The 26,530-nt window shown below is 43.8% G+C and overlaps 1 protein-coding gene across 15 annotated transcripts in view; it reads right to left on the reverse strand.

Moving 5' to 3' along the window:
• Nucleotides 1–15,357: 15,357 nt before the first annotated feature.
• CADPS2 (calcium dependent secretion activator 2) overlaps nt 15,358–26,530 on the reverse strand; it is a 506,725-nt gene continuing 495,552 nt past the window's right edge. For all 15 annotated transcript variants that reach the window (XM_028104882.2, XM_028104880.2, XM_028104885.2 and 12 more), the window contains 2 exons: nt 21,615–21,719; nt 15,358–15,528 (listed from right to left, as the gene is read on the reverse strand). In XM_028104882.2, coding sequence (XP_027960683.1) covers nt 15,358–15,528; nt 21,615–21,719 — 276 coding nt within the window. The remainder of the gene's footprint in view (nt 15,529–21,614; nt 21,720–26,530) is intronic.

Consider the following 26,530-nt stretch of genomic DNA (forward strand, 5'->3'; position numbering starts at 1 on the left):
GACTGAGTCGCCAGCGTCCGTCAGCCGGGGCCAGGCTGCGCCGTCGTCCTTGTTCCCTGCTTGTCACAGACCTGCGGAGAGGAGGACGGGCACCATCACCACCAGCAGCCTCCTCCTCCTCCTCCCCAGCATCACCAGCCGAACCTGCCTGCCCAGCCCAATGGACTCCTGCCAGCCCATCTCAGAGTTCTTGGCGCACCAATGACTCGAGGACAATCACTACTTATTTCTATCAATAGAAAGTGTTGTGTCAATAACGCAGCCAAGATCTCGCCAATCGTTAACTTCCAAGAGGAGAAGGTAAACTAGATAATTGCTCAATTCGCTTCCAACAGTCAACAGGAAAACTTTTTTTTTTTTCCTCTGCAGTCAGTGGCTACTTTTCATTGGCGAGTGAAGTTCCCCCGCCCAGAAGAGGCGGGGGCGCCCTTCGCAGAGCGGCACGCCCTCCCCTCTGCGCACAGTCTTTCGGGCGCACACCTCACCATCCTCCCCCCGCCCCTTCGCTTTTTCCTCTGTCTTTTTAATTCTCAATCTGCTTAACCAGGCTTTAAAGGCCAAGCAAATCTGAGATCAATTTTCTCGTTTAGCTCTAAGTGACATCATCTAAAATCATTGTGCAAGGGCTAAAAAAGGAAACAGAATCTAATTCAGGGGCAAACGCCAGGCCATATTTATGAAACGCCAGGCTCCAGAAAGCCACGGCCAGGAAGCCGACCGCAGCGAAATCCGAGCTTTCCCTGCACGGTTCCGCCGGGCAGACACTGGGCCTGGGTCAAAGCCGCGCCGCCTCCTCCGCAGCCCTCTTTCTAGGGCTCCTCTAGGGCGTGGGGCTCAGGACTCCCGCATCCCAGAGTCTCTGCGGCCCGAACCGAGTCTGGACCACTTGGAAGACGCCAGCAGGTAACTGGCCTCACAAAACGTCCCTGAGTATTAAAGGCCTTGGGAGGCTTGTTATGTGTGTGTGGTTTTGTAAATGCGATGTCGTGACATAAGCTTGGGAAAGACGCACTGCAGCCACAAAGTTGAGGAGTTGCAAGGAATAAGCGGGTGTCACACCAAAAGAAGCCTCGGCTACGGCCGGCCCCCACCCCTGATATACACAGACACACGCGCGCGCGCTTTTGTACCCCCACTGAGAGCCCGGGAAAAGTATTTCTTAAGTACCTGCTCTCAGAGCTCTGTCGGAGCATTTTAAATACTGAAAGTTGAGCTGAGAAGGGAAACAACTTAGGGATTCCACCCCCAACCCCCCACATCCGTACTGCTAGAGTCCGCGCTCCTCCTTACAGCAGCGCGGGACGCAGCCAGGCTGTGTGTGCACCGCGAGGCGGCAAGCGTCGGGACCTGCGGGCGCGCGAGCGCGCGGAGACCTAGCCCCTGCAACGCCCCCTTATGCAGGCGCCCCGAGATCTGGCGCCCCGGTCAAAACTCTCCGGGAGGAGTGGTAGAGCGTAAGGAGTGTTCCGGGAAGACTCGGTTGGCTGCTCCTCCGGCTGCGCGGGATCTCGCCGCCAAGACTCGCGCGGCCCGGAGCGCGCCGAGGGCAGCCGCGCTCACGCTCCTCGTTGCTCCCCTTTGCAAGCCTGCGAACATGCAGAGCTTAGCTCCGGGACTAGCGGCTGCGCAGCTAGGAGCCGGCGGCCGGGAGCTCGAGCCAGGAAGTGGAGGAAGAGCGCAGAGGTGCCGCCTCAGAACCTGGCGGCCTGCACGCCCCGGTGAGTGGTCGCCCGCAGCAGCCCACGGTGCCATCTACCTGGTGAGTTACCCTCAGTGAGTGCGTGTAGAACAGGTGGTGACGGGTGCCAGACATCGGGTGGCTGTGGGTGTCTTCTCGCAAGAGCCCTGGAAAGGGGGGCTGCAGGCAAGCAGGCTAGAAGCCCTGGGATTGTTGAGCCCCTGAGGAAAGCCACCCCAAAATGCGAAGTTGGGACCCCAAACGGAGGAAATTAACCTCACAATAATCCCTCCTCCCTACCCCATTGCTCAGCCCAGGCCACTCACACGGGCTGTTCGTGAGGGTCTGCCCCGCCCCCGCCGGGCGAGCGCAGAGGGGTGGAAACCGCCCAGAGCCTGGGCTGGGAAGGCTCCTTGATGCCCAGCGGCAAAGCAGGGCAACTGGGAGGGTGGTGAAGAAACTCAGTTGCTAAGGATGTGGGGGAGGAGGCGTGAGTCCTATTGGAAGTTGAAGGCAGCCAAAGGGCTAAATGGGGAGAAAGGTCTGGATGCGACCGGCCTTAACCAGTAGGCCAGGGAAGTGCCTCGTTTCGGGTCTTGGGGTGGCTTCGGGCTAGGCGAACAGATGCAGTGGTACTGCAGTGCCGACTGAGGCGCGCGTAGGGCACTAAAGCCGAGTCCAGGCGGACGCGCCACACCACACCAATTCGGAGCGGTTCTTGGCCCGGGCTCGGTCACCCAGGGTGCGCACACGCTGGCAATTCTCCTTCCTTTTGCTGTTGGGGCCTCAGAACCTGTCTCCTCTTCTTCCCTGCTCAGACAAAGAGCGCGGGGCTGCTTTGCTAGGGGAAAGGCGGGGTTGGGGCGGGGGGCCGTCCCACGACAGATGGGTCGTGGTTAAGACTTTAATTGCTGCCTTTTGGGGCAGGTCAGATTTCCTTTCCTACCTGCCACTTCCCAACATCGAAAAATCCCCCTCATGCTGCACTGCTCCAACACAGGGCCAGGTTTAAAGGAAAAAGCAAAGAAGCACGAAACGGCCTGGCTCTGGAAAGCTTTGGAGCGCCCAACTGACTTGTACAACTCACCCGCTTCCCGAGCGTTACCTGCCGTCTTGACTGAATGCCACCAGTTTGTTTTACGTTCGTCGCGTGTCCCTCCCTCTTCCCTTTTCCCCCCTCCCCCACTCCCTCCTCAACGGCAAAAGAGCCTTGCTTTGACCTCAGTAAATTTCTCCTTCGGTGGACACTGAACTAAAAAGGAAAATTATTGGCTAAGGGGTATACGTGTTTTGTATAGTTAATATTTCAACTGTTTGCTTTTCACTGGTCTTTTCGGGATTTGCCTTTTGACAAGTGTTTGAAAGTATGGTGTCATCTGAGTAACACAGATATCTCAAAGTAGCAATTACGCCCTTCCTTTAAAACCATCAGACCTGAGCTTGCTAATCCTGAAGAGGTGCTTTTATAAATCAAGGTCTTGATATTACATTTGTTAGAGTATTTTCTATTCAAAACCTAACCTAAAACTGTTAATAAAAAATTAAGTAAGGATTACCTTAAACAGAATGCAAAATGTATTTAGGAAAGTCTTCCATCTTACTGTCAAATCTGTCCAGTACTTTGGGGTTTTTTTCCAAACACATTTGAAAGATAAACAAAACACCAAGAAAAGCAGAGCATATTTGGCAAATTTCGAAGCTTCTAAAACTGTCCAATACTTCAAAATTGTTTATTAAAAGAATGCAAGAAAACCTTGTTCATTTTGTTAATGGCAAAATAGAAACTACAATTGGATTTTCTTGGAGAATCTTATAATCCCCCTCTTTTTTGGACAGAGCTGGCGATTTAAGTGTCCCTCCCGTCCCAGCCACAGAAAGGCAGTATTTATTTTCCCCACTTTAAATCCTTGTGGAAGGTGAGTATTAACTGTGTGGCTTATCCTGCATGAGATGTACTGAAGAGAGCAGAGCAGTCCTTGACATGAACAGACCAGATAAACTCTCAGTTAAGACCTTTGAGAAAATAAGAAAAAGTTCTACTCCTCTAAAAAAGTTAAAGTTCTCATTTTTTGCCTATGGAATCTAATTTTTATTTCAGTGCTTCCTAAACTGTGTTCTTGATTGCTCAAGAAGTTGCATGATTTTCACAGGCTTTTTATTTATATCCCTATCACAAGCAAGTGCAGTTTTTGGTCAAAATTATTGCAATCTGATATAAAAGGCAATATAATGGAGCCTTCGATGACCAAATAATCCACAGTCTTTCATCTCTTACTCCTTAATAAGTCACAGAATATGTTGCATTTTAAAAAAATAAAAAATGGATTGAGAAATATTATAACTTATCTAACCTTCTGCCAAGTGCATTAATTCATCTCTGGTCATGTTTTTAGGATTTTCAGGTCTTTCCAACATCCACGACTCCTGCCTCTTCATCAAAAATAGCAGTCTGCTTTCCCTTTGCGTCTTATTAGCTGCGGTCAGCTAAATGGGGCAAGATTATTATTTTAACCACCTCCCCTCCCCAGGCACTCAGACCCATCCGCACTTCTTCCTGTTTAATAAATAGCAACCTACCTTCCTTCTAGAGGAGAAAAACATTCCTAAATTCTTCTGCAGTTTTGCTCAGTCTTTATCTCGGACTGGTCTTTTGTTATTTCTTATGGTGTGTGATGGAGGTGGGGTGTTGGAGTAGGCCCCAAACAGGAGGGTCTGCAAGGTTCAAGGAAAGAGTCTTGTTGAGTACGTCAGATTAGTTAATGAATACACAGTGAGAACTTTCTAGCACATCAACAAACACTTGGGCGACAAGTTCAGATTTAAGGCTACTAATGTGCTTTTAGTTTGGAAGCAGATATGGATTTTTTTTTTTTGCTAATTTAGTAGAGCATGTGAAGGGTAGTATCACTGGTTAGTTGTTAACTCAGAGCCCTCTTTTCTTTTGGGGGAGGGGAGGTGGGCGAGTGGTTCGTTGTTTATCTTTAGACCTTTGTTGTTACTACTATTTCTTTTTTAGTAGGGCTTCGTTGCAACCTAGTGAAATTATTGTTCTCAGAACAGTATTTACATATGAAATCAGTTTGTAAAAGTAAATGAAGAGCCCCAAAAGGTGAGAGCTGTTTATGAGCCGATAAAGATTACGGACAGGGATCACCTGCCCTGTGTTTGTTTCTGCCCCTGCACTAATGCTGGGATTTTTCTCACCCGTTCCCACAGGCCTGTCAGGTGCGTTCCCTACGGACTCGACTCAGGGCTGGACTTGATGGAAAAAGAAGTTTATAAACAAGCAACCCAATTTCTCCTACTTATTCGAGAAACTACCTAGAAGTCAAGCTACAAAAGCCAGACAAGTTTTGCCTGCAATTTACAGCGGTGTCGTTGAATCCTGGGAAATGAACAATTAGAAGAGAATGCCCCGAATATACTGTCTTGTTCTACACTGATAGCTGGTTATGCAATTGGCTGATTAGCGTTTTTGCGGCAGTCCCCAGATAATTTTTGTGGTCAAAATAAAAACTACCTTCAGTACAGCGCGATTCTTTCCTTGATACTACCCAAGAGGTTTAGAGCAGTTTTGATGTTATTTTCAAACTTTCTTCTTTATTTCCCACGAAAAATGTGTCTATAATAGAAATTCAAATATTACAGAGCAGAAAATGAGCTTAGAGAAATGGAGACGCAAAAGATGTAAATCAAAAAATCCTTGAGCGAAAAAAACTCTGAGAACCGTTTAACAATGTAGTTACCTCCCGGCCCCCGGCAGTCGGCGGCTCCCGGCCCGGAGCGCCCCGCGCCGACCCGCGGCTCCCGGCCGCGGGGGCCTCCATAACCGCGGCGACCTCGGCGTCCCCCGGCCCTGGCCTCGGACGGGAACTGCGTTCCCGCTGCGGGCGCCGGCGCGGAGGTGCCCCGCCTCACTCACGATTCGTTTCCCGGAGCAGAGCCATTTAATGGAAGCCCGAAGTGAGACGGAAAAGCTGACAACTCTCCCCGGCTGGACTCTCCACTTATTGGTCCTGGCTCAAGAGTCCCGAACAGTTAAAATGACGTTGGCGAGGCCGAGGGCGACCGGGCTCTGTGACACTGGCTTGGAGGGGCTAGGTATGGTGACTCGAGCCCCTTAGAGGGGACTGGGAGCTGGGGCGCTACTCCCGCAGCCCGCCGCCAGCCAGAACTCCGCGCCCGCCCCCCGCTCCCGGGCGCGGCCAGCACGCCCCCCCCCCCCCGCCCGGTGCCCCGATTGCCTGCGCCGCCACGTCGCCACCCGCGTCCCTCTGACCTCCGGCCTCCACACCTTCGCCCCCCCGCGGGCCTTTGGGGCGCGATCGCGCTCCTCCCTCTCCCCGCCGCACCCCCGCGGATCCTGCGGCGGTTCCCTCCCTCCCCTCCCCACCCCCAAGGCTGGGAGAAGGGGGCAGTCACCAAAGAGTTTCGGGAGGGGCTGCCGGATCGGGTTTAAAGACCAAGTAACAGATGGCGGAGGACTCCCGTTTGAAAAGTTTTTGAACAGAACAGTCGCTAATAGACTTGCTTTGACGACTGAGTGTAACTGAAGGGCCATTTAATCTAGATGTCAAGAGAAAGAAAACAGGCCTGACGCTGTGGCACGCCCAAGAAGGAACTAGAGCATCTTTTAATAAGTTTTGCCTGTCATTTTCAGTTTCCCGGAAAACACTTTCATAAGCCGATTTTAAACGGGGTTGGGGGGGTCACTTCTGAGTTCTACTCCAAAAACCTTTCATTGTCCATTGTCATACATTTTTGTGCCTACTTCTGCCCCCGAGAATCCTCCCTTCGGAGCCGTTTGGCTTGTGCTTAGAATTACTGGGTATCTGCTGACGGTCCCGGGGAAAGCGAGAGAATTTTCTAACTAGATCCTTCTGTTGAAGGGTTTCCCCTTTGGGTCCCACCCTCCAATTTGTCCTTTCATTCCGGTTCCTGAGCTCTCCCTGCCAAGCTCTTCTTCCTTGCTAAAAGAGGAGGAAATGGGTTGGCTGTCCAACGAGCGCGATACCCCGCGGCCACCTCCAGCTGGCTTCCACAGTCCCTGAAAGAGGGAGGGAGACGCTCAGCCACTTGCCGTCCCCCTTCTCTTGGTGCAGGTGGACCCCCCTTTGCGATACAAACTACCCCTCCCCGCCAGGCCTCTCTCAGACCCGCTCCCACAGGCATTGTACGCATTTCGAGAGTTGAGATGTAAATGCCAAGAAGAGGCTTGATCCGTCTTTAAGGAATCTTACTAACTTTTACCATGTTAAATTATTGCTGTCTTGGTTTGAATTAATTTGGAAGTCATGTTTCGTTTTCTCTCCCCTCCGTGTCCTCTTTAAGTTCATTTCACTCTTTGGCTTTCACTGACGGCAGGTCTGCCCTCATAGTTTCCCGTTAGACCCAGAGAGGAAGAGGGTACGGGAGACGCTGCGGAGCGTTAAGCGCCCCGCCTCAGTGTTGACGCTGGTAAACAGGGAAGCAGCACTCCGCGGCCCGCGGTGACCTCGTGGGGCCGGCCGACTGATGTCACGAACGTGCCCGCCACTGAGGCCCCTGGGGCCTGCGTGGCAGCCCTGAGCCCCTGCCGGGCCGCGGGGTCGGCGGTGGGGAGAGGAGCTGGGTCTGGGTACAAAGCAGGGAGAAGAAGAAGGCTGTGCATCCTTCAATGACTGAATGGGGTCGGTTCCTGCTGCCTGTGGAGGGGAAGAAACCCCTCCTCTACCTAACCCTGTGATTCACAGCTTCTCATAAATTTACATAATACAAAGGCGTAGATGTAAACCTACAGGACAAAAATAATAATTCAACAGCACACATTCCATTTTCGCACCGTGGGCCTGGATATGTTCCCGGTGTTGGCACATTAACTGATTTCCAAAGCTTTTTACTCACGATGGAGAATAACTGAACTTTCACACCACTATAGAAAGAAGAGGCAGAGAGGGAGAAAAAAAGGGAGAGAAAGAAATTGGCTTTAATGACGCTGATTTGGATTTCTTGGGAACGGCAAAAGAATTTAAAAAATTAAGAGCATATGCTGTGTTCAAAAGGTGGTAGGCTTGATAATAATTGGGGTTCCTTACCTTCCAAAGGATCTCTTCCCCTTTTATCTGGCAGATATTGTTTTGTTTGAAAAGCAAAATCATTACCCTTTACTCTTAATAGGACATTGCAATTTATTATTTCTCAAGATAAGCGAAGGCCACAACATTTCCTGGCAGAGTGACCCCAATGTCAGCCCGGCTCCAACTGGCCAATTCAAATGTAAGATGGAAAAGCGAAGCGTGGCAGCTACACAATACACGTGATTGCTGTCGTTGCCTTTTTAGGGTTAGTGTTTTTTCCTTTTTTTTTCCGGAGTGTGAACTTAGACATCCCTAGTAAATTCAAATTCTGGAGCTCTCCTTGAGGCATTTTCTTAGTGATTCCCTGTGGAACGCGGGGCAAGGGCAAATCCAGCTGCAAGATCTCTGGGACCCCAGCGTCCCCTTATTTTAGCCACGATGGCCGCGCAGGAGTGCTGGGGCCCTTTGGTCTTGCACTAGGCCCCAGCCAGTGAGTCTCGCGTCCAGCCCTGGGTGAGCGACTGGGTGCCCGTGGTAACTGGAAATCCGCAATGCGGAAGACCGTTTTCCCCTCCTCTGTCTTCTGCCTCTTACCGTTCTCCCAGCTTCCCTTTTCTCTGCAAAACCCCTATGCAAAACTGGCCATATTCTATAACTTGCAATCCAACCCCTCAGTAGTTTGGGGTTGTTATTTACATTGATTTCTAGAGCTTTTAATTAAATCTATAAGGGCAGGAATTTAAGCGGAGAAAACATCCACTTTTTCAAGTAGGCAGCGAATTCTGCCCCCACCTGCCCCCCAATTGCTGCCCCATAAAAGGTAAATTGTAATCCCCTTGGCTCCTCCAGGTCCCTTACTATCCTTTTAAAGCTGGATTCTTCAATTATCCATTGAAATGGAGAACAACCAACCTTTCCCCCTTTCTAAGAAAGTTCTTCATAAGTACTTTTACCACCAATTTGTCCAGACATTTCGAGGGCTGGAATAAAGGATGCCGCTTTCCTGCCTTGCTTTGGCCTCCTCAGCCAGGGCGCCTTCGTCTGGGGAAGGCCACACAGCTAGTGGACTCCTTGTTAACCTGAACAGATGGTGGCAGTTCCCTTTGCCTTGAATTGTTTTTCTGTGAAATGGGACTAAATCAAAGCCCACTTCATTCTTGGGAGGCTTGGAGATTGAAAAGAGATTTTAAAATAAACTACTTTACATATGAAAAGCTATCTATCATCTTGTTAAAAAGTGAGGCTATAAACTTTTCCAAAATATTTTTCAGACAACTGTATTTAAAAAACAACCCTTCTGCTCAATGATTCAGTTTCTGGTTAAATACATGGACATGTTAAAATACACAGAAAGAATCACATTTGCTAAATTATTTTTCACAACTTTGAGGATTTTTCCTTATCATTGGGGGCCTGCTCTCCCACATTCAGTCCTGAGGTCCCCAGGGGACACTTTCTTCTGTAGAATGATGAATTAACCTTTCACAAAAGCTTTTCAAAAATCCCAGTTTGAGTAAAGCAGATTTCATCTCTTTAGAAGCAGTTAATGCAGTTCTAAAATTAATCAACTTTCTGATAGACTCTCCTACTTATATGAAAGAACACATCTAGCAATCACACAATGTAACAACATCAACAACAACAACAACAAAAACAACTGGGCGGTTTGAATGAATGACAATGAATGAAGTTCTTCAATAACTTTGAAGTGTGTTTTAAAAAATTATTACAGGGCGTTGGGGGTGGGGAGGATCTAACAAAGCTCTCTCTTGCCACAATCGGCCGCTACCCCAGCCTTTCCATGTTCCACTTTCCACTTTCGGAAATACAGTCCTGTTGGGTTCTGACCTTTTCCTATGTAACGTCTTTTTAATGAAACTTTTTCTACCTCCCCATCAAAATCTTCTTCCAAAGTTAAATTAGTTTTGCCTCCTTGGCATTTTAGAGAAATGCCCTAAACAACAAATTTCAGCATTTAAATGTTTCTTTCTGCCAATCACACCCAAGAGAGGTGTTACTTGTTGGGTGTAGCAAGGAAGTAGTGTTAAAAGACAAACTAGAATTGATTTAAAGCAGAAAAGGAAATAATTTGACACACCACCTTTAATTTTTGCAAAGGTACACAGTGTGTGTAGGGGCTCCATAAACAAGGCTGTGTCAGAACCCAAGAAAGGATAACTACCCTGCCTGATGATTCCTGAATTCGAAATCAACTCTTTACTTCCTCTCTGACGTGAGAACCCCTGATCCTAGAGATGGAAAAAGATTTTAGACAATTTGAGAATATGTTTATTTGCTATATTTTAAAAGTCACCCACAAATAAGCACATAAATACAGTCACTCTTAATGTAAAGTTGCAAAGTACAGGGAGATTAAAGGCATCTGTGGTATTCCAGAGTGGTGTGTGTGGTGTGTGTGGTGTGTGTGTGTGTAAAATTCTTCCCTGGATCTGGAACCAGAAGCTGAAGGCAGGCTACCTTAAAGGAATGATGAAGATGGGAAACATCTCTCCAGTTAAAAAAGTAGCTCTAGTCCCAGCCCAAAGCAGGGCGAGGTGTCTTCGCCTTTCAGAAGCGATGAGTTTCTGCCTCCCCAAGGCCACCAAGTGCCTGGCCCCAGCACCACCAGGGCACGCGTCTTCCTTCTCACGGACACGCTGGGATGTGACCCTGGGGCATTCCCGGGGCCCGGGCTGGTCTCCAAGTTATTGGCGTTTTCCTGACAGCCTTCTAGGGCTGTCAGTTCAGCACTCCAGGCCAGGCCTCGGTGCTGACTGCCACCCTCACCGTCTGCCGTTTTTGCTCGGCTTGCGTGGCTGAGGCCAGCTTGGGGCATGCTGGCGGTTTGCTTTCCTCTGCTTCTCTTTCGGTTCCGCTGCGCATTCTCCGTGTGTGCGCATCTCTGGTCTGAGACGCAGGTCGCCAATCTAGGCCTCCTTAAATTTTGGAAAACATTAATGAACACCAATTTGTCCCTTAAATTCTCTTGAACTTAACCTACTGGCTACAGGCAGAGATCTGAGATTCCTTGACTATAGGTCTAGCATCTCTGGATCATACCTATCCGGTTTCAGAGGCCCTGACCAACATCATCCCCTTATGGCCCAAAGACACGTCTCCAGCTGCCTCCCCTCTTCCCAACCACTGCTCCAGGGGCTGCTCTCGGCAATGCCGGCCCTTTCAGCAGACCCAAGTAGGTTTGCCCCTCCCCGTTTGCTCCTCTCCTCCCACTTGGCCAGCCTTATATATAACCCCGGAACCGGACAATTCTAGCCAGTCCACTGACACGCCAGGGACCGGGGTGAAGATCCGTTGAGCGGGCTGTGATCTAGAAGGATCCTGAAACCACCCCGGGGAGAATGGCCAGAGAGTGGTGGTGCACGTTGGCAGAGGCGGGCCTGCCACGATTTCTTTTCAATCCATTCCTCACGAAGAACTAGTTAGTACTGGCCACAACTTATTACATGCCTCTACTTCTTACAACCACCTTACTGATTAAGTGGCCGTTTTACAAAGAAGTCAAGTGACTTGCCCAAGGACACAGAGCTCAGGCGCGGGCAAGAGGGGCAGCCGTTAGGAGGCAAATGCAGGTTTTTCTGGCTCCAAGTCTTCCTGCTTACTACGATTTCCCAAGCTGTGACATATGCACCTGGTTCTGGGTATTTCTTTAAATCAGGGGTCTTCTTCATTTGGGAAACACATCGAATTCTCCTTCCCTCCCTTCCTCTTTTCTCAGTAGTATACTCTCACACTCCAGTGCCTATTCCCTTAAACCAATGGCATGTTGCACACGGACAAAGGGCACGATGACTGTCACTCATGACTTCGGGAACCCAGGCTCAGAGCGTTGTGCTCAGTCTGTATCCGCTTCTGTTCTTTTAAGTATCTTACTTCAGTGTCACAGAGAAGAGAAAATTAAGGCATCTCTGCACCCCACCTTTCAGCCAACGCTGTGGGGGGGAAGCCTCACCCTTGGATAGGGGTGTGGTGGGCAGCCGCCAGCCGCGCGCTTTGGGGACTGCGGCGTCCCAGCTCCCTTTTGCCTCCTCCGGCTGCCCAGGCCCGTGGGCTCCACTCTCCGCCGCAGAGTACCGCAGGCAACTGAGCCATCCGCTTTCCCCGAAAGTTCTTGCCCGGCCGGCGAGCAGAGCTTGAAAGGAAAAGGAGACCCGCATAGCACCGGGGCAGAGGGTGGGGATGAGGTAAGGGGACCCCATGTAAAGATAGGGTGAGCACTGCCTTTCAGAACTCCCACAAATCAGGCCTCCAAATTCCGCAACTAGTCCACGGGTTTTTCTTTTCTTTTTTTTTTTTTTTGGACCCAGTGGGACGGGAGGAGGGCTTCCGGTGGGGGTGCGGGCGGGCGGTGGAGGCAGAGCGCGCAGGGGCCCACCCGCTCGCTCTCCTCCCGCGGCGCGTGAACGGCTCTCAGGAACATCGATCTATCACCTCCCTTTGGGGACCCGGACCGGGAAGTTTCCGTTTTCTGTTTGGGGAGTAAGACATAAAGGCGGCCGAGCTCTTGCTCAAATCTCCCGGCTCAGGTCTTTCTACGAAACGCGTGGCGGGAGGGGCTGGGAAGGCCGGCTCTGAGCTCCGGCTCGCGGGAATCCCGCGCACCGCCGGCCTGCGCCCCCGCGCCCGGGGTCGGTCCCGGGTCCCGGCGGGTTTTCGCAGCGGGGGAGGCGGGGTTGGGGGCACGCGCCTCCCGGACTGCAGACGGTCGCAGCGGGAGGGGCTCCATGAGCAGCGGTGGCAGGGTGACCTCCTTCCCACCAAGAGCACCTTCCAGGAGCTCACGTACCCTCTCACCCGAAGTCTCCGCGGGCGAAGGAGGGCGACGCCGGGCCAGGCTGGGCTCTGACCGTGGGGGGCGGGGTGGGAGCCCTGAGACACTGCACCGGCGTTTACTGCAAAAGTAGCAGGAAATCCTTTCTGCAGAGCGTGGGACAATGAACAAGAACTAAGGGTAATTCAAGTGGAAAAATCCGTGAATACAAGAACGACCCACAGCTGGAGCTGAGAAGTTTACGTTAAGCACTGCGTGGTTCTTTCCCTTTCCGGGAAAAGGCGTTATTATTATTTTTCTCCATGAGTTTGGAGAAACTTTCCTTTTAGACGTGTTATTTAACAGGCCCATTCCAGCTGTATATTAGACTGCATTAGGTATTTTCTCCTGCAACACTTCTTAAACTGCACAAAGAATGCACTTTTTGGCCCTTCCCCCAAACCATTCAGGAAGGTAGAGCTATTTGAGTTAAAAATGATTTTCACTTTAAAAGTTTTCTAAGATTTGTAAGGCTTTCGATTAAATCCCTTTTAATGAGATAATAGTTAAAAAATAACAACACCTGGCTTCCTTTAATAGACAGATGCTTGGGCAGTCACCCTAACGGTCACAAACACTGATGAACAATTATTAAGTCATTTCAAGCAATTTGTAGTTATGTTGAAGAGAATTTCTGGGCAAAAACCCAAAAATGACTTTTCATTCTTTTTCAGTTACTTTATAAATTTCTCTTCATACACCTTTCTGGGGCTCAAAGGTTAGTTCACAGAGTCGTGGTAAACCCATGAGCATCTCCACTACCTGCCTTTGGCTCTGTCCTCCCTGTGGAAGCCACTGGAGGTTGGACTGAGGAGTGGAGCTTTTAGAAATCTCCGGGGTACAGAAGGGAAGCAGAGAACATTCAAGTCTGGAGAGAAACTACAGGAGGCTGACCAGGAAAAAGGGCCAGCAGGTGGGTGAAATAGCTCAGATCAGCATTAGGACCCTCCTGACCCCAAGTGCTTTCCCCCTGCACATCTGAATTGGATTAGCTAGGTATTTTCTTGAGTATCTATATATATATGGCTGGGGGGGCGGGCAGCAGTCAGTCATCATTCATACTTTAGGACAACATGGGCCAATTACTCAGAGATGAGCTGTATCAAAGACACAGACATTTAAGGGAATACAAGGTTGGGTGATTTCCAAGTATACAGCCATGTGAGCTTGCAGCAGCAAGCATGGGGACGGTACCACTGAGTTTAGGGTAGCATGACTGGACACCTGGTGGCCCAAAGACAGGATGCTATTGGATGTGAGGGCGGAGAGAGGGGAAAGACCATTCCAGGACAAACTGCGTTCCCACAATACTGAGTTGGGAGAGTTAGTCTCTAATCCAGGAAAGGGGAAGAAATCTCCTTTCATGTTTATCTTGTATCACAGGAGGTCTTACCCCTAGGACCCAGATTTGAGCCGAAACCAGTATCGTATAACTAGATCAAATGGACTTTTGTGGGCTAGTCCAGCTACTGAGGCACCATTTATAACACCATAAGAGAATGAATTTGGAGGTCTAAGAAGTTGTTTCACTTCCAAAATTCCGGAACTAGAGTTTACATAAATTCAGGGATACCTCCAGTTATTTTGTATTAACTTACCTAATTTAAAAATTACTTATGAATGTAGTAGCACAATATGCCAGGATATTTTAGGAAAAAAATACAAAAATTAAAATTCATAAATTATAAAGTATATTACTATATTTCAAAATTATAGCAAGAAAATACTGTGGGGGAAGAAATAACTGTTAACTAATATGTCAACTGCTAGTTAAATCACTAGCACTCCTAGTATTACTTATTATTAGTTAACACTAATTGCTAATGTTAGTAATATGTAAGTATGTAGTCAGCATTACCTTTGCTATGGAAATATGCTGTCGTAATAACTTATTCTTTTAACAAGTGTGTGTGCCTATTAGGTGCAAAGCAGTGTTAATATCTTTTACTCATCTGATTGTAAACAAAACAAGAAACAAAAACACAGAGCCAAATTGTTGGGATGTTTGTAATACTGTATTTTTTACTGCATTTAATTTTTATAAGTCTAATAAATACAGAAGTGCTTTTGACCAAATAAGATTTTTATTGCCTGCAAGCTGTTACACTTAGAAGTAGGAGAATGCGGTATGTTGATGGCAGCGCATTTACCACCTTACACTTTGGGATTTTTTTTTTTTTTTTAACTTGAAAGATATGTTCAGAATAGAACAAGACACAAGCTGATGGAGGATCTAGTCTATATTTGGTTTGGCAGTCCTTTTAAGCCTGCAGATGAATTCAGACTACTAAGAACCAAGGTTAAAGTTTTTACACACATCACAACAATGGCAAATTAACTACGAAAAAAACCCAAAAATCCTGACACAGAAATGATAAACTATTAAATACACACCATTTTAACAAGGCTACAACGGAGCTGGCCCAGTGATCCGAAGTGGCTTCTTCTCACAATGTCTACTATGAGAAATGCAGATCTCATTTCACACAGAGGACACTACTTTGATGTAATTACAGAAGAAAAAGTCAAAGCTTCTAAAAAACCAAAAAATCATGTTCCAATCACAAAGCCAAAGCTCATTTTAGGTCAAGCTACACAGAAGAGGCTGGATATTAAAAACAAAAACCAAAAAAACTTGGCATTTTCCCCTTTTACTCTGCTTCCAGGTTGACTCTTTACAAAGTGGAGGGGAATACAAGCATTTTTATTGGGTCCAGACAATCAATGTAATTACAAAGACAGGTACAACATAAACAAGGGCAACACCCTCCTCCTTCCTACAGCACTGGCGGTTATCAGCCTTCTTCTTCATCACTGTCTTTCATGGTGATGCCCTGAAGTCCTCCTCCTTCTGAGACAGAGGCTGTAGCCTCCTCCACTGTTAACCGTCTGTGCAGAGTATCGTAGGTCTTACTGTTCAGTGTGCCTTCTAACACACCCTGCAGTCGGAAGTCCCTGTATGTTTTCTGGAGGAAGAAGAGAGAATCTGCTTAGATGACTTATGGATTGTATGCACGGATGTCAATATGGATGTATGTATCTATCCTCAGTTGGCATTTCAAAGATGATCTTGGACAATTCACTAATGGATTCCGATTCTAGCTGCCCGTGTTAATCAACTTGTTGGTGTATTCCTGGGGAGAAAATGAAATGAGACTTTGGCTACTGCTTTCCAAACTAGAATCACTCTGAATAGATCAAAATGTTGTGACAGATGACAAATGAGCGTTTCTCCAAAATATTCCTGATTGCACAGACTTTACTATTTGAATGACTTGTAGCAAATGATATGCACTGATGTACATTTTTAATATGAAGGAATTCTTGGTTTTTCAGTTCCTTTAGTACTGAAAAATACATTTTATAAAATGCATTAGCTTTTTGGGGGGAGATGTGGAGGGAGAGAATTACTATTATCAGTAAAAGAAATTTGCATTTTCTGTATTTCTGAATTATAACATTTATTATATGTACCATTGGGTAAAAATTCGTGTACACCTAAAAGTCTGTATGAATTCTGCCCTTTCCTTTTGAAATCCCCTTGGAATGTGCAGTGTCAAATTCTGGCATAAAGCTTCCATAGATGGGCTAATAAAACATGTATTTATATTTTCTGTGAAAAGTATATTATTTGATGTACTGTATATCAAAAATAGGGGCGCCTGGGTGGCTCAGTCGTTAAGCGTCTGCCTTCGGCTCAGGTCATGATCCCAGGGCCCTGGGATCGAGTCCCGCATCGGGCTCCCTGCTCCGCGGGAAGCCTGCTTCTCCCTCTCCCACTCCCCCTGCTTGTGTTCCCTCTCTCACTGTGTCTCTCTCTGTCAAATAAATAAATAAAGATCTTTAAAAAGAAAATAGAACATCATGTTAGCGTTTATGTAGTGATTCCTAAGAACAGTGACAAGAACAACAGAACACTGGGCTCTGTGGCACAGAAGATACATCACCTATAAAGCTTCCCTTATTTCACTTATTCCCTTAAGTGCAATTTTTCTCAGATATGATTTTTCTGTGGCCAATTACATTATTGATTTTTAAATGAAGATATCCCATTGCATGGAGGCACTTCTAAGGCTGTTTTTAATGCTATCTTTTAAGATTTTGTTTACTGTCCTAGGTTACATTTAGAATAGTAAGCATTCAGATGTCAATGGACTGGCCCTCAAGTATCAGTATCTATCAATGTGCCACTGTTTTGTCCTAAATGATTTCTAGTGGGCACTTTTTTGTTGTTTGCTTTATACTTAATAGATGAAAAAAGTCAAATAAGAAGGAATGTTGTACTTCCTGGCCCAGTATTATAAGTCCAGTGGCTGAAAATTAACATTAAGGGATGCTTGATTTCCCTCAACATAATATATAGAAGAAAACTTTTAATATTCACACAGTTGAATTGAAGGTACTTATTCGTATGAGGTAGGAAATGCTGATGATGAATGGCATCTTAATCTCCTTGATAGACACAGCTGGCTTACTAACAGACTTTGGGGAAGGAGTAAATCCATTAAAAGATCGTGGGACCATTGGTATTTCACATTTTATCTTCCTGTCTTCTTTACGCTGACTTATGCCCCCAGTATCATTCCAAGTTTCAGAGGCGATATGCCAAAAGCAGTACGGAAGGTGAATATTTTTTTTTTCATTTGGATAATCACTTGTTATAAATTAAATTTATATTTGAAAAGTTCACCACCAAAGTCCACCAAAAGTAAACTGAACTGTGAGAAATATGGTACAGTATCGGACGTCAGTATCTTAACAGCAAATAAAAATTTGATTCAGAGACTTTTTTCTCTAAATGATCAAAACTATTTTTACTTATGTTTTAATATTTTAAGACACCTACACCCCACCATCCTCATATTCTTTTTTTAAAGATTTTATTTATTTATTTGAGACAGAGAGAATGAGAGAATGAGAGAGAGAGAGAGAGAGACAGAGAGAGAGAGAGAGAGAGAGAGAGAGAGAGAGCGCGCGCACATGAGGGGGGAGGGGCAGAGGGAGAAGCAGACTCCCCGCCGAGCAGGGAGCCCGATGCGGGACTCGATCCTGGGACTCCAGGATCATGACCTGAGCCGAAGGCAGTCGCTTAACCAACTGAGCCACCCAGGCGCCCTCATATTTTCTTTCTAAGCTGTTAATCTTATTATTACTAAGGTGGTACTCTTTTACACCAAAACTTAGGTAATTCGCATCAAAACCCATAGAAATAGCTCTGAAAAGCAAGTTTTATCCAGAAAATCTGGTAACTGATATACATAGTATTATTACCACAGATTTGTGTGCAAGGCTGTAACTGTCTAATAGTTCCATTAAAAATATATCAAGCACACAAAATATTCATGTACAGATAATGCATCGGACATGAAGTATAATTGTTCCGCTGACAATTATATATCGAGTTTGTGAGTCCTACTTTATTATTTTTTTAAAGATTTTATTTATTTATTTGACAGAGAGGGAGACAGAGCAGGAACACAAGCAGGGGAGAGGGTCAGAGGGATAAGCAGGCTTCCCGCGGAGCAGGGAGCCCGATGCGGGGCTCGATCCCAGGACCCTGGGACCATGACCTGAGCCGAAGGCAGACGCTTAACGACTGAGCCACCCAGGCGCCCGAGTCCTACTTTATTTTATTAGAATTGACTTTCCTTAGACTTAGCTTAATTGTCCGTATGTTGGTGAGGACAGATTTGTACTGTGGGGATCTGCAGTCCTGAAAGCTTTCTAATTTACATGTAATTAAGACTCTAAAAAATTATTTTATTTTATTTTTTATATGTTAACTGCTTTTTAAATGTCATACGGCCACTAGGGAGAATGCAAATCCATCAGCCATTTTGATTTTTTGAAGATTCGATTTTTCTCCCTTCCTCAATAAATCATTCTGATGTTAAAACCTTGCAAATAATTTCTTAGTCCTAAACTCTTTGTGAAACTCTTAGGGGAATTTTTTTCTTAGCGAGCAACATGAATGAACCAATTAGTATCTAAGTGTCTTTGTGGGGCAAAGTTGGCTATCACATACAGCTTGATGGCATCTGTGGGCACAGATGTCTCCGCTGGGCACAGAAGAATGACGATGTCCGTGAGTAGTAAGGACTAGACTGCCAGAGTCGAGCAGCTTGGCTCCTGGGTAGAATGTGCTACTCTGTGGTAACATGCTGGCTTACTCTAGGCGATGTGGATGGAAGGAGAGCCTACTCGGGGACCTTCACAATTGTATACATTGCTATTTAACAGCTTCTTAAATTCACTGAAAAATGAACATTATAAATATAACCATATAGCTTCTGAAGAATTGTGAGTCTATGTATGAAATTGGTTAAAGTCTGTTTACATTCAAAGTAGGAAAAGAAGTAAAACATTAGATTATTAATTTATCCTGATTTTCACTGTGAAAATAATTTTTAATTATTAAATAAAGCTCTACGTTTTGATTAAGTGTATCAGCCAAAGAAAGCATTGGCTGAGTCTGGGGACCTGCTTGTGAAAAACAAAGCATGGGAAGTCAAACATATTCATGAAATTTATTTTCATATTTATCTGTCTTGACTATTGGTCGCCCATAATGAAGACTATGTTAAAATAAGATAAATTGATTGGCTTAGAGTACAATGGAAATGTCACCATATAATTCATGACATTACGATTTTATTCTGCTAAAATATTCATTGCTGCTTGATCTTTAATTGTAATGACAATGTGAATATGAGAAGAGGAATAACTTTGAAAGAAACCAGTGATGGGCTAGTAAACGAGAGAGACTTTTACTCTGAAAACAGAGAACAATCTATCAACGAATACCAATCAACTGACTAGGTCCTTTCTCACATCTTGAATGCAACAGATATTAACTTGAAAATATGGCTGATCATAAGGGTAAGCAGCTAATCCCAAAATTAGTCACAGTACAGACTACAACCTTAACATACACATATATTTATAAAGTATACACAGATAACCCAGATTCTCTTTTATGAAAAACAAGCTTCATTTGGAAGCTCTCCAGGTCACATTTATAGAAACAAGGAAGAAACACTGCAGAAATGAAGGCAAGTATGAATGGATTCTAGTATGCTTTCAGTTTCTTTGTAAAATAACACCTGGTAAGAAGGGCTCTGGACCAAAGATATTTTGTCCATTGAAATGTAATATGTCTAGTAGTATTAAAAATTAGTGAGTGGCTATAATTTTACTTGTTATTTATGACTAATCGTGATTGCTATTACCGTGAGATGATAGGTCTGGTCTTATGTTCCAGTAGATTTGCCGATTTCTCACTTTAGAATGGAACTTTCCTATTTATGGTTCTTTCTAATCTGAGATAACCTGTGTGGCTATGGCACAAAAGAACATGTATTCTAATTAGGCTGTAGGAACCTAGAGAATGATGGGAAATATTTTAATGTGGATAAAACCTAATGATGTAATGCAATAGTTCTTCTCAAACTTTAACATCAGAATCATCTGGAGGGCTTGTTAATATATAGATTGCTGGGCCCCACTCAGAGTTTCTGATTCAGTAGGTCTGGGGTGGGGCCTGATAATTTGCATACCTGGCAAGTTCCCAGGTGGGAACTTGGTGGTGGTGGTAACGATAGGTCAAGAATGACACTAAGAACCACTGAGTACGTGTGTGTGTGTGTGTCATATATGCACATACACATAAATAGAAACATATATATGTGCCTATATACACATATACATATATGGGCACATATACATACAGATCTAGATCTTTCTCTATACATACGGTATACATATCTCATTTGATAAATGGCACTAAAATGGAAGTGAAGGTCATCTTTTTAAAAGAACAGATGTTTCTGGGGCGCCTGGGTGGCTCAGTTGGTTAAGCAACTGCCTTCGGCTCAGGTCATGATCCTGGAGTCCCAGGATCGAGTCCCACATCGGGCTCCCTGCTCAGCAGGGAGTCTGCTCCTTCCTCTCGTGCTCTCTCTCTCTCATTCTCTCTCTGTCAAATAAATAAATAAAATCTTAAAAAAAAAAAGAACAGATGTTTCTCATTAGCAAGAGTTATGTTTTTAGGCATAAGGTTGGATTTGTCTCAATTTTAAGAAAAAGTTATGGCAAATTTTGTGTTTCCACTAGAATTTACAAAGAGTGAAAAATCATGTTTAGTAAATATATGATTTTTTTAAAAATTTTTATTGTTATGTTAATAGTAAATATATGATTTTAAAGCCCTTACTAAATATAATATGTACACTGTTAACCTTTTCTCTTGAAGAGCAAAAGTCAAAATGGCCTTGCTTATGTGATGTGATACCTGTTGGTTGTCTGGGATGGTCCCCAACACTCAAACTGATCATCTCTTTTTTTTTTTTTTTAAAGATTTTATTTATTTATTTGAGAGAGAGAGAGAATGAGAGATAGAAAGCACAAGAGGGAAGAGGGTCAGAGGGAGAAGCAGACTCCCTGCTGAGCAGGGAGCCCGATGCGGGACTCGATCCTGGGACTCCAGGATCATGACCTGAGCCGAAGGCAGTCGCTTAACCAACTGAGCCACCCAGGCGCCCCCTGATCATCTCTTATATGAGAGACGGGGCATGCTTCCAAAGGAAGTCAGGCAGTGACAGTGTGACTTTAGTGTCAGTATGTAACAAAATAATGGAGACTCTCCTTATGCTGTGGACAAACACAATTCAAAAGCCCTCATAATGATATGTGATCCAGTAAATATGAAAGAAATGTATTAGGAGAAAACATTTCTGTAATCAAGAAAATTAATACCAAATTACTGTGGACCTACTACAATCAGGTAAATGTGCCCGAGGCTTTATGTATATTATCTTAAAATGTGATTACTTGATAAAATATTTTTTATTAGGGCAGAAAAGACAGATTAAAACTGACTTAATAATCTAACTGAAAATGTAAGTGAACAGTAGCCTAGCATTGCCGAGAGTGATGTTTTTAAGGTACTTAGATCCACTCAGTTACATCAAACACAATTTTTTTGTATGTCAATATCTAGCCATTACTCTTGATAGCTTGGTAGGCAATTCACATCTAAGCACATTTTGTTTACCTTCACAATCTTGATGAGCGTCTTCAGTTGGTAAATATGAAGCTGAAGATCTAATCTATCAGCCAACCAGACACAAATGACTTTCATGGAACTGCTGTACCATTGCTGGAAGGAAGGATGGGGGCAGAGAGGAGGAGAACAAAACAGAAAAACAGCCTCTGCAGTATTCATGTAACAGATTCAGTAATGAGGGGGTAATGACACACTCTGGAATGACCACAGATCAGCACTTGAAGTCAATAATGCTATAATTTCCTATTAACAGAATTGTATGTTTTGCTAGAAAATCTGCTAAGTTGACCTAGGCTGTTCTCTCCATGAATTAACATGAGTCTTTCGGCTGTAACATATTCATGGGAAACCGTGTTCCTGCGCTTGCAGCCTAGTGGCATGCTTTGTGATCTGTAGGTAACAATGGGCGCTAAATACATGTTATGGGACTGAATGGACTCCCAAGCAGCAGGAGAAAGCAGGTGAATTATTTTCGAAGGGAAATTTCTTATTAGCCTGTACGTTATGTAAAAATCAAACAGTAGATGCGTCATGCCATGACACATGCAGTCAATACCTAGAAATAACCTGTTACAGAAGCAATGGGAAAGCATTACCACGGCTTACTAGCCAGAGATCCTCAATCACACCCTTATCTACTGTTGGTTGTGAACTACTTGTCAAGATGTTTGAAACCCACCTAAAATAAAGATTTGGGACCTTAGGAGGGAATTTTATCAGGATGGAATTGCTGTGTCTAAAGAATCAAAAAGAAGAGGTCAGTTGACTAAATCACGAAAGAATTTGTTTCATCTTGCTAGTGTTTTTGGAGGGTTCATATTTTTTCCTCTTTATTACCACTCTCTTGAGGGGAAAAATCAAAATTCTTCTCTAATGTAATTTCCTGCTCCTATGTAATGTCTAGGAGAATAGTACAGTAAGATACTATGTGTTTTGTGTTTAAAAGGCAATCTACCATTAGTAGTGACATTTTAAGGGATTCACTACTACATGCTAGAGCTAGGTTTAGGTAATACTGTAAAAATAATAATGCTGCTCATCCAGATAACTGTAAGAAATAGCAAAGTCCATTCAGCACTTAGGAAATGACGAGAGTTTTTGAAAGAGAAAGGATTTTGTGTCTTGTTTGTATACAGAAATACAGTGACACCATATAGATCACGTATGAGTGGTGCATGTGTGCTTAGGTATTCAAACACAAGAGAAAAATCTTAAAAAAATATTTTTCTTCCATAATAAAGTAGTAAATTCAATTGCTAAGAGAAATCTTACGTGATACAAGTCTGAAATTCATCTGGACTTGTATTTATTAACATTGTTCTGATAAAATTTAGTATAAGAAATGGTATTTTAAGCATAAATTAAACATGAATCAGTTTCACATTTCGCTAGACTTATTTCTATTAATTTGTTAGTACACTGAACATATATGAATAAAATGAGATAGGTAATTAAAATGAATAAGTGATTTGCTAAATATGATAGCACATAGATGAATGAAAATTTCAGGTTTTTAAAATGTGAGATAGGCTATGATTTCAAAAAATGTTATTCATGTACCTGATTTTGCTCTTTCCTGACTGCTTTCTTCATTTTCCAGACATTATAAAAGTATCAGAAATAAGTTTTATGAAAATAAGATACACCCCTAAGTTCTTAAAAAATATAAACTGCTAATGAATTCAGTACTTCAGCTGACAGTAATTTCCAATAGTATTTAAATCCTATACTTCCTTATTTCAAATTATTTATAGCCTCAACCTCGAGTTCTATTTTAATACCGGTAAACACTCTCAGGTATTGGTGATAGTGAATATGAGAAACTAAATTAAGACTCTCACCCCTATACCAGGCTACAGATAATTTGAAAGCTAAAATGTAGTCTAATGGTTATGACTCTTAAACTGCAGTCCTTCTGTAAGAGATAATATTTTTTTTTGTTGGGGGGAACAAAATATGATATATGAAGTCTAGCATAACATACTAGTTAATCTGTCCGTTAGACTGTAAAGTTACTATATCTATGGTAAGTTGTCTGAATTTGAGGGAAATGAAAACATTTCTTAAAATTTCTCCACCACATGCACCTTTATGTTTTTAAAAAATCCTTACATAATTTAAAGTTAACTCAATTTTCCCATTACACAATAATGATACTTATGATTAAGTGATAATCAGAAGGATATCCAATGTAACACAGCCATTTATTACTAATAGCACTTCTTTAACACAATGCCAAAATTGTAATTTTAGAGATAAACAAGTTGGGAATAAAATGATTGGAAGTTAACCAAAAAAACAGAGAAGAAAAGAGAACCATTGTAAAGTAAAAAGTTTCAGCTACTGTACCATCATCTTAGTTTTAAAGGCAACCAATTACTTGATAAGGAAAATTCTGTAAGAAAAATTATCCTTTTCAGATAAAAATGCATATTTTTTGGTTCCCAAGTCAAAGCATTTTGAAGATTTTCAGCTAAATCAAGCAATTAAGAGAAAGCAGCACTTCAGCTTAGAGTTTATGTTGCTACTAACAATAAGCTAACAACAAAAAACGCACTAGGACTGCTTCTTTCTTGTATATGGTGAAGTAGACACAGAAGCACACACACACATACTCCAAGCAAACAAATAAGCAAACCAACAAAACCACCAAATAGAAATCTCCAGCACTTTCCTATTTCTGGTGCTGGAATTGATATGTTCCTCTTTTGGGGGCTGGAATATAGTAGGTCTCGTTTTTTTCATCTTGACACAAAATTCAAAGGTAGGTTAGCTTCATTTTCCCCCACCCCAAACAAAACCACCCCCCTCAACGCAAAGAAAAGAAAAAAAAAAAAGAAACATTCAAAAAGGGTGAATGTGCAGTAAAGTCTGAATGTTAGCAAATGTCCTTTCATTTTGGAAAAGTTAATTTTCTAAAACAATTTGGTTGATTGACTCTTCACTTTTCCCCTTCGGGGTATGACAAGGAAGGGGCTCTGCAGTTTGCACTGAAGTCACGGGTATGGTATCACTGCTTCCTTTTTTGCTTTGGTCTGCTTAGGAGGAAAGCAGTAAGCGTATATTCTACATTTTTTTTCTACATCAATCCATGACAGTAGCCTACCACTTTAACAAAAAATGTGTGTGTGTGTGTGTGTGTGTGTGTGTGTGTGTGTGTGTGTGTGTGTGTGTGTGTGTTTTCTTTCTGTGGTTCATTCAACTCCTGTAAGGGCATGCATTACTCACTTCATTTTCTTGAGATATTTCTTTTAAAGCAAAAATAAAAGAAAAGGAAAGGCTAGGGTTGACTCTGTGAGACCCCTGTATTTATTCACACTTATTGTGCATGACTGTAGACTGGTAAATCATATTAGCAGCCCGTCTCCCCATCAAGCTGCTACTTGCTTTCCAGCCCTGGGAAGGTTCAACAAATCAACAGGAGCACGGAAAACAGAACATCAGTCTAATCTAGTGTTTAAGGTGAAGTTTTCAAACCCAATCTAAGAAGATCTTTAGAGCAAGCAACAAGCTGAAGGGCTCAGAAGGTGGTATTGACAATGAAAGAGTGTTGAAATATTGAGAAGCGCAGCACTTGTGCATTTTTAATAACAAGAGGGTCAACAAGGACACAGCTCCCTCAGTGCCAGGAGTTGCCACTGACTATGGAAATTGCCACACCAGGGCTATAAACGCTTGCAGTTCATCAGCTTTCTTAAACAGTTCATCAGCTTTCTTAAACACCCTGAACCCCCTCAGTGGACCTTTAGTCTTGAATTAACAAACCAAAGCAATGAAAGAGGGTGCAGTCTGAATGGCTGGCATTGATCCCCAACTGTGTCAGCACTGCTACAGGCCCTGAAAAACTCTCTCCATTGTCAATAGAAATTGACAAACCTCCTCTCCTAAATAGTGCAGCTGAGCCGGGCGGGATCCACGCAGCTGTAAAGGGCTCTGCTCTTGGGGCCGGGGAGCACTCACAATGGAACAAGCATGAGCTCTTTGTCAGTCCCAGACTCGGCAATTTTCTAACAAGGATTAAAGTTGTTTCTCCGCGGTGCTGGTGAAAAGAGATTTAGCAACATACCGTGCTTTCTTCATGCAAGTTAAAGAGAAGTAGTTAAGGAATTTCATTATTCTGTTGACCAGGGGAAATATAAAACAAATATATTAAACATGCACAACTCTCTTTTCTGCCTAATTTGTAATGTTTCTGAGGATGAGTCAATTAAATAAAACACTCTCTGCCTGGAAACGAGCACTTCACATTTATTTTGAAATTTTATTTTTAAAAAGTCCAGCTGCCGGCCACCTGGAATGAGGTCTCAATACATACTAATGCACAATGCCTTTAGACCCTCTGTGGCTGATATTCCTAAATCTGAATCACGAGACCACATAGGGTTTATATATCACGGCTGCTTCAAGCAAATGATTTCTGTCAGAATGTGGCTTCTGATGATGATGGCAAGGCGGAAATAGCTGCTTTGCTAGGAACAAATCTGTGATAAATTTTCTGCTTAAGTGTTTAGCTTTTTATTGATTATGAATTGGTACAACTAGTTGATATATTTTCATTCTTCAGCTATGCTCAACTCAATAGGTGAACGGCAGAAAAAAACAAAACAAAACAAAAAACAATCCAACACTTTTTAGTGCACTGAGATCTGGAATGGCTAAATTCCCACAGTATGTATGTATTTCTTCATTTATTTCAAGGGAAGCTGTCTGTTTCAGAAGTGGTGAGTCACCAAGCTGAAGTAAAATACCATCTAGAAAATGTCATTTTAGGAAACTATCTTTCAAATGCTAAGTTGGATTGAATAAAAGAACAAATAACAATTTTGCAATGCTGAAGGTTTTGATAAGTTTGATAAATGTAAGACATTCTTTAGGATCATTTTGTAGCTTTGGGGAGTGACAAA

Source organism: Eumetopias jubatus, unplaced genomic scaffold, assembly GCF_037043125.1.
Source record: "Eumetopias jubatus isolate StellerSeaLion01/CBP00866 unplaced genomic scaffold, mEumJub1_p1.0 scaffold_14, whole genome shotgun sequence".
In the NCBI taxonomy this organism is placed as follows: Eukaryota; Metazoa; Chordata; class Mammalia; order Carnivora; family Otariidae; genus Eumetopias; species Eumetopias jubatus.